Here is an 8902-nt window from a genome sequence, read left to right as displayed (position 1 = left end):
CAGCAGGCAGCGCGCCTATTAACGTCGCAATAAAGGAAATGTATCTGCGCAGGATCACAAACCAATCGCGAAGTGCCCCGCGGCGCGGGGCAGCCTATTATGCAATAACACATGCGTGTCTGCGCGGAAAGACAATCCCGATTCGCGGAGAACATGCTTCGTTTTCTGGAAGCACCTTCAAAAAGTGCAAATCACGCAGACCGTTTCATGAAAAAACAAAAAGAACCTTTGAGAAGAAAAATAGTATATAAAGCCAGCACAGATGCAGGAAACGGCATTTTATCGTGACGCGCAAGTCAAATCTCGCATAGCATTTTGCAGTCAAGGAAATTAGACGGTCGCTCACTGGTTAAATTTCCTTCCCCCTTTTTTTTTCTTCATTGCTAATTATCACATTCGGTCGCTTGCCGATTCTTTTTTCTCACAAAGTCGTGGCTATCTACAGATTAAGAACAAATTGTAAATAGTGTACATAGATATTATTTTCTCAGTAACATTATACTTATTATCTACCAGTTTAATTGCGTTTCTTTTTTTTTGTGTGTTTTGTGCTTGCAGTGCGAGTTCTTTAGTTATCAAAAAAAACATTTGTCCTTCGAGCCGAATTACGTAGCAAAAGCATTGTGGGACCGTGGTGTTCGGTTTGTGCGAGCAATACCTGAAAACGAAAAATGGATAGCTTAATCCAAGCGCAGCACAAACTACATCAACGGATAGGGCGCACTTGCAATAATCTCAAGAAAACTAGTATCGAGAATATCACACTGGGTCGCATTTAGTCGACAATCAGTTTACTGGACAAAAAATAGGCTCAAGTCGAAGAACAGCATGCCGCATTACGATCGGGCCACTAGAATGAGTTAAAGGTGAATGATTATTATACAAAGGATTTTTTTTCTCNGGTAGAAGAAGCATACCTGACTCAACGGGGTAAGTTAGTGGATTACAAACGGTCCTTGCAGTCGAAATCTGACGGAGGAACACCCTCCATCGAAAATCAACTTGTGCCTGTTCGACGCACTCCCCTACCGAAGATTAAGGTGCCCGAGTTCTCAGGAAAATACGAGGACTGGCCTGCATTCAGAGATCATTTTGTGTCTTCTATCGACAAGGATGAGCAATTACCTACTATCGAGAAGCTTCATTACCTTAGATCGTGCGTGCAAGGTGAAGCCGCCTCTATGATACAGAACTTACCGGCGACAGAAGTCAGCTACCAAAAGGCATGGAAGGAGCTGACTTTTATGAAAATACTCGGCTTTTGATCAGATCACATTTATGCAAGTTTCTGGCCCTTCAAAGAATTAAGAGTGAAAGTGCAAGTGAGCTAGAAAAGATCTTTCACGGAATCGTGAATACTTACGTTTCATTGGAAAACCTTGGTCGTCCGGTAAACAGCAGTGAAGATTTATTCGTGCATCTAATCGTTGATCTCTTAGGAGCACGCACGAGAGATCTGTGGGATGAACACATAAGTGACTCTTCTGATCCGCCTTCCTTTGAGAAGCTGAAGGTATTCCTGCAACGGCGTCTCCAAACTCTCGACGGGCGACTTGCAGCAAAGGAGGCGAAGTTGGACACCACCACCAGCAAGTCGTCTTCATCTAAGACCGCTAAAAGCCAAGCCGCTCAAAAAAAGGACGCGGTAAAGAAAGGTGTTAAAGCAGAACGATGCTCCTTTTGCCATAAGGAGCATTTCCTGATGTTCTGTGACGCGTTCAAGGGCAAGTCTGCAACGGAGAGGAAAGAGCATGTAAGCGACAACAAACTTTGTTTCAACTGTCTCGGAAAACACAATGTAAGCGAATGCATGTCTAAAAAATCGTGCACAGCATGCAGTAAGCGGCACCACTCTATATTGCATGACGCATATCGCGACCAAAAGATAGAGATATCGGAAGCCACTACCTCGCACGTCGCGCGAAAGCGAGTTGATAAACACTTCACTATTCTGCTAGCAACCGCTCGCGTTCGCGTCGCAGATCGATTCGGGACCTTACACGACGTTCGCGCACTCATTGATCAAGGCTCGGAGGCCTCGTTTGTCTCAGAAGCTCTCGCTCAAAAACTGCGTTTGCCCCGGAAAGCCACTTCAGTTTCAGTTATTGGTGTCGGTGGGAGCCAGACTGGGACGGCGAAGGGCAAGGTATCCCTGAGGATCACATCACATTTCAATGAGACCGCATTTAACGTCGTCGCTCTTGTGCTTCCTCGACTTACCAAATACACAGGTGGAGCAAATATTCAAGCCCGTACGTAGAAGCATCTCAAAAACCTGGAACTAGCTGACCCAAAATTTCTTGCATCCGATCCNGTGGACATCTTGCTGGGCGCCGACGTTTTTGCAGCAATTGTATCGTCCGGAGTAAAGAGGGGCGGTCCTCAGGAACCTGTAGCGCAAAAAACGTCGCTGAGGTGGATTGTTTCAGGAGGCATTGCTTTTTCGGACAAAGCCTCGATTCATGCGCTTTTACATCAATGCATCGCGATGGAGACGCTGAATGAACAGGTTCAAAGATTCTGGAAGCAAGAAGAACCACTATCAGCTACACCGGTCCTGACAGAAGACGAGCAGCGATGCGAGGATTTCTTTATCGCTACTTACACTCGCAACGAAGAAGGCCGCTACATTGTTAGATTTCCATTTGCGACAAAAATAGCCGATCTTAAGACTACGCGGTACGCGGCTTTGCGCTCTTTAGCTCAAATGGAGCGCAGATTCTTGCGTGACCAAAAGCTGCACCATATGTACAAGGACTTCATGCGCCAGTATCAAGACCTGACGCACATGTCGCCTGCAAGCCCACCTGCGAATGAAGACGCAAAAGAAGTTTGTTATTTGCCGCATCATGGAGTGCTACGCGAGTCTAGCGCTACAACTAAGCTACGCGTAGTGTTTAATGGATCTCTGACGCTCGCTTTGGGAAAATCTTTAAATAAACATTTATTAACTGGGGCAAATCTCTTACCAGCTCTGACAGACGTCCTGNTGTTGTGGCGAACGCACCGATACGTAATGGCATCAGACATCGAAAAAATGTATCGCCAAATTCTGATCTATCCTGCTGATAGAAATTGGCAAAGAATAGTCCGGAGGTCCAACGAAAACAAAAAGGTGCAAGACTTCAAACTAAACGCAGTTATTTACGGGTTACCTTGCGCTCCGTACTTGGCAATCCGCACGCTGCGACAGTTGGCAACTGACGAAGCGAGTCGCTATCCACTGGGAGCCGCAGCCATTCAGCGAAACGTTTATGTGGATGACATCNTGACCGGCGCCAACACATTGCAAGAAGCTCAGCAGTTACAGAAGCAGTTAATTTCGCTATGCAATGCAGGCGGTTTTCCTCTGAAAAAGTGGGCCGCTAATCATACCAAGCTACTCTCAAACATTCCTCTAGAAGACAGGATGCCCGCTGACCCTCGGGAGTGGCAACCAGCAGAGTGTCACACCATGCTCGGGCTTCGCTGGCATCCAAACAGTGACAGCTTTTTATTTTCAGTGCGAGGAGGAGAATTAGAGCCTATCACGAAGAGAAACATCCCTTCCAAGACGGCGCAACTCTTTGACCCACTCGGATGGCTCGCACCAGTAGTCATCCGCGCCAAAATCTTAATCCAGTCCGCTTGGCTACAGGGGCTGGATTGGGACACTCCGCTGGCCAAAAATGACTGTCAGACATGGCGGAAGCTTCAGGAGGAATTGCAAGCTCTGGAAAAAATCCACATACCACGCTGGTTGACCGGTTGCCATTGCACGCACTCATTGGAGATGCATGGCTTCGCGGACGCCTCGGAGAGAGCCTACGCAGCCGTAGTCTACTTGCAAGCTGAGGGCGAGAACGGGTTGGTGAAAGTTAGCTTGATTGCGGCAAAGTCAAAGGTTGCGCCGTTGAAGCAGGTCTCTTTACCGAGACTAGAACTTTGCGCAGCTACATTTCTCGCTCAATTGATGGCCTACCTCATAAGAATTTTAGATTTGCAGAATACAACAACACACGGATGGTTGGATTCCACAGTGGCTTTAAACTGGGTACAAGAACATCCATCCAGATGGAAAACGTACGTGGCAAATCGGGTAGGAGAAATCCAGCGCCTGCTGACGGATGTGCAATGGCACTACATCCGCAGCAAGGACAATCCTGCAGATTGTGCCTCACGAGGAGTCAACCCTNTGGAACTCGCCAGTCATATTCTATGGTGGCAAGGCCCACCTTGGCTAGCAATGGAGAGACAATCATGGTCTGTCGCCACTGTCTCGCAAATAAGTGATCCTTCAGAGCAACGAAAGGCGTTGGTGGGAATGACGCAGCAGAACATCTTGGAGTCGGAAGTGCTGCTGCGTTTTTCGTCACTAACACGGTTGCTGCGGGTCACTGCCTGGTGTCGACGCTGGTTACCTAGCCGACGGCGAGAAGATCAAGGCAAGCACTTTCCATGCAAGAAAAGGGACGGTGCGATATTGACGACTGCAGAATTGGAAGCAGCGACAGGAATCTGGGTTTGTAATGTACAGGCCAGCCATTTTGAAGCAGAGTTGAAAGCACTATCACACCGAGAGCGGTTGCCAACGAAAAGTTCGCTTATGAATTTGAATCCTTTCATCGACGAACAGAGTATCGTGCGAGTTGGAAGAAGACTCGCTCCTCTCCTTTGATAAAAAACATCCCGCGATACTGCCAGCACAGTCTCATTTTACAATATTAATTATTGCTTCATGTCACAGGCAAACGCTACACGGGGGAGTTCAGCAAACACTGGGGCTTCTCCGTCGTCACTATTGGGTGCCAAGAGGAAAAGTCGCTGTGAAACTCACATTCATGACTGCATTACATGCGTTTGATGGCGGGCGGCAACACCGCATCAAATAATGGCCGACTTACCTAAGCAGCGGGTGACTCCAACGAGGCCATTTCAGCATACCGGGGTGGACTACACTGGGCCAATCATGCTCAGAACGACTCCGGGTCGCGGCCACAAGTCCTACAAGGCGTTCATTGTCGTGTTTGTCTGCATGAGCACCAAGGCGGTGCATTTAGACGTTGCCTCGGACTACTCGGCCAATGCCTTCCTAGCTGCATTCCGCAGATTTACAGCTTGCAGAGGGCTGTGTCAAACGCTGTACAGCGACTGCGGAACCAATTTTATCGGTGCGGACTCTCAATTGCGTTCATTGTTCACCGCAGGTAACAAGGAGGCACAGCTCATCGCGAATCAGCTTGCCACCGACCGAGTGCATTAGAGATTCAACCCGCCATCTGCGCCGCATTTCGGCGGTATATGGGAAGCAGCTGTAAAGTCTCTGAAGCACCACATTCGAAGAGTACTAGGCGACTCCACCTTGACTTACGAGGANATGGCCACTTTGCTAGCACAGGTGGAAGCATGCCTGAACTCACGACCTCTTCAAGCGCTCTCAAACGACCACGATGACATTAGCGCCTTGACGCCCGGCCACCTTTTGATAGGCACAGCAATTAATGCAGTGCCGGAGAAATCTCACCTCAATATGTCTGTCAGTGCGCTCTCTCGCTGGCAACATCTTCAGTACATGCGGGATCATTTCTGGAACAGATGGTCTCGTGAATATCTCCACGGACTCATTTCACGGTCAAAGTGGCGCANCGAGGAAAAAACCGTGGAAATCGGCCGTCTTTGTCTCATATTACATAAAAACACTCCGCCAACTAAATGGCCTTTAGCGCGCGTNACTAAGTTGCACCCCGGAGATGATGGACGAATACGAGTAGTCACGGTAAAAACTGCTACGTCGGAACTTACCAGGCCCATAACTAAACTGGTTCTCTTGCCACGAGCGTGTGCCGACCGTGAGTCAGGAAACCAACAGAACGTGTGCGGATAATGTCGAGCTTTCTTTCACTTTGCTTAATGTATTAGTACCACCTTCAACATGTAAAGAAAGCAAAATCAACCTCCCGTGCAAAAAATCTTACCATGCGTGTAGAGGTCAAGGTATTCTTTGACTCTCGCTAGTTGCACTGCCTCCCGCGACAAACATTGCGATTCGGGAGCGGTGCACTTAGACACCGTTCAATTGGACACGTTGCAATTAGACACGTTGCAAATAGACACAGCATTTTAGACACGGTTCAATTAGACACGGTGCATTTGGACACGCAAGAAAACGCATTTGAACGGTGTCTAAATGAACGGTGCGCAAGTGAACGGTGTCTAATTGAACGGTGCGCATTTTCTTGCGTGTCCAAATGCACCGTGTCTAATTGAACCGTGTCTAAAATTCTGTGTCTATTTGCAACGTGTCGAATTGCAACGTGTCTAATTGAACGGTGTCTAAGTGAATGCCACTCATTTCCCTTAAACTTAAAATTTCATACACACAAGTAAAGCTCATTTACACATCATACATTCGTACTCTACATGCGCACTTCATACATCCAGTCACGACTTAATACACATGTTTGGCACACACGCTCACTCATACACAGTCAAACATGCAAACATTCATTCAGGAACTCACCAAGCACACGACACATATACGGACATGGCTTAAATGCGCCTTACTCACACTTACCCGGGATTGATTCGAAATCAATCGGCAACATGAACGCACTCGGTAAGCTTCATGCACACAACATACACACCACAAACACGCAGCCATGCTGTTGGCATACTTCACACGTTCTATCATGCACACATAAGTTTACACTATATCTATTCTTACAGTTACACTTAGCGGCATTATTCATGTTTACAAACATGACTGGCCCATATACTTTTCACTCATTACATAAACACACGTTAGTATCACTAGACAGATTACTCGCATATATAGGGAAATTGAAATACTACCCTAGCATAGCACACACAACATTCATACGTTACAGGCAAACTTTAAGACGTATGGATACAGCACACACAGTATTAACATTCACATGTAGCTCATCAGATAAAACGGATGTATGTACTAAAAGCTGTTGAGGACAAAAAACATTCATTAAAGCATACACACAACAGACACACCAATCATTCCCTTTAACATACATACCAACATGTAGATTACACGTAAACAGACATCTACGTATAAACATAATTTCTTTTTTTTATTTGCGTAGCGCCAAGTAATAATTTATATTTTGTGACGTGTCCTCCGCCTTAGGATTGTTTAGCAAAGGTGCCGCACAACTTCGGCACGTTTATTTATTCAAAAACTAAATTTTTACTCACCTAATTCAAAAGTTGGGCGCCAGGCGTGCTTTTTCACGCCGAACTCAGAAATTTCAATTTGAAGGACGAATCTCAACAAGAATTTAAACGTGACAACAAGGTCACTCGGCGGCTCAGCTTATATTAATAACGGAAAGGCGTGGACTCAGGAGGCAGTGTTTAATAAATAACGGCAGAGAAACTTGTTCGTAGTAAAATTAATAGAAATATATTCTTAATGAAAATAATTTTTTAGTGATACCAAGTATCGGCAGTACAATGTAACAGATAACAAAAAAAAACTAAAGAATAGTATAATTAAAGATACGTAAAAATTTTACAACAGTGAGATGCGTATGACCGGCAACTAAATCGCAAGGTGTGTGACGAGGCTCGTCACCTGTACATATGTATATAGTTTATGTTCGTTTTCTTCTTTATTATATCTTTCTTTATTTGTTTTTCCTTTTTATATTGTTCTTCTTTATATCATTATTGTATTATCTCCTTATATCTTTCTATCTTTATATTTGTTCTATTAAATTCTTTTTCGGTAGCACTGTAGTATGTCTCAGTACCCTTACTGGTATTATAAGTTCCCGTTTCACAACATAGTTTTGACCGTTCCGCGTACCGATTTATAATGTAAGCGGTGGAAATATAGAATATAAGGGTTGGTTTATAATAGCCCTAACCGTAATCCGGTGCCGTAGTCATAATGGCCGTTACCGTAATCCGTAAGAAGGGTGTTTATAATAGCCTTCTTTACAGATTACGGTACTGGCCGATACGTTAAACGTTCGCTAATTCCATCACCACCTAATTTTCGGTGAAGTGGATACAATACTGGTCTAAGGCTGATGATTACCAAAATTGTTAATGTGAATTTCAAAAGTGAATTTATGCTGGCATACAAATTATTAGTCTCTTTCACGAAGTAAATATGGAGAATATAAACCTGCATATAACTCTTCTTTGTGGAATATTATGTTTAAACTATCTTTTTTTCCAGAGTTTCTCATTGATAGTAGGTTTTAATGGAAGTGATAAAAGCAATGTAATAGACTCTATGCAGTTTGTATTTGGTTATCGAGCCACTAAGATCAGAAAAAAAAATATCAGTTTTAATACACAATTCCAAGAAGGATTCAAATATCAATAATTGTACTGTGTCTGTGCATTTTCAACAAAGTATTAACAAGGTAAGAAATATTCTTTGTTTAAAAATATTCATTATAAAGTATGTAAAAAAGTTTTGCTATAATGTTAAGAAATCAGAAAATAATTATAACATTTATTTTAAGCCTGAAGAAGCTTATACAGTTGTTTCTGATAGTACATTTGTAATATCCAGAATGGCATTTAAAGACAGTTCATCTCTATTATTAACTTAATAAAAAGAAAGTATAATTTAAGGAAATTGGAAAATTACTAAAAGATGTTGTGGAGTTGACTTGTCAATCATAATTAATTTTTAATATTACAAATAAAATATTTATTGGTTTTGTTTATAAACTATTTTTATCATATATTTTTTTCATAATTACTAGAAAGTCTGTAATATATATACAGTGTTGCGCTTAGATAATTTGAAATAATCTAGATACAGATTAGATAAAACATATACGTATGTATCTCAGATAAGATAAAGATAATCCGATTTGATCATATCTAGATAAAAGATGATTTAGTTGAGATTTTTATCTAGATAATTTTA

At 43.5% G+C, this 8902-nt stretch overlaps 2 protein-coding genes across 2 annotated transcripts; both read left to right on the top strand.

Annotated features, from left to right (window-relative positions):
• Positions 1–828: 828 nt before the first annotated feature.
• LOC109860847 lies at positions 829–4809 on the top strand. The gene is made up of 7 exons (XM_020440221.1): positions 829–859; positions 907–1167; positions 1440–1753; positions 1833–1838; positions 1959–2141; positions 2261–4616; positions 4727–4809. The coding sequence occupies exons 1-7, from the start codon at positions 829–831 to the stop codon at positions 4807–4809; spliced, it is 3234 nt and encodes a 1077-aa protein (XP_020295810.1).
• A 61-nt stretch (positions 4810–4870) lies between these two features.
• Positions 4871–5242, top strand: LOC109860845. Its single transcript, XM_020440220.1, has one exon. It carries the CDS (start codon positions 4871–4873, stop codon positions 5240–5242), a length of 372 nt encoding a protein of 123 aa, XP_020295809.1.
• The last annotated feature ends 3660 nt before the right edge of the window (positions 5243–8902 follow it).

This window comes from Pseudomyrmex gracilis, unplaced genomic scaffold (assembly GCF_002006095.1).
Source record: "Pseudomyrmex gracilis isolate BER0280 unplaced genomic scaffold, ASM200609v1 scaffold_481, whole genome shotgun sequence".
In the NCBI taxonomy this organism is placed as follows: Eukaryota; Metazoa; Arthropoda; class Insecta; order Hymenoptera; family Formicidae; genus Pseudomyrmex; species Pseudomyrmex gracilis.
This window is presented reverse-complemented; position numbering and strand designations above follow the sequence as displayed.

What these genes read in the sequence shown, in the direction of transcription:
- LOC109860845 (XM_020440220.1), top strand. Translation starts at nt 4,871, where the DNA reads ATGGCCGACTTACCTAAGCAGCGGGTGACTCCAACGAGGCCATTTCAG.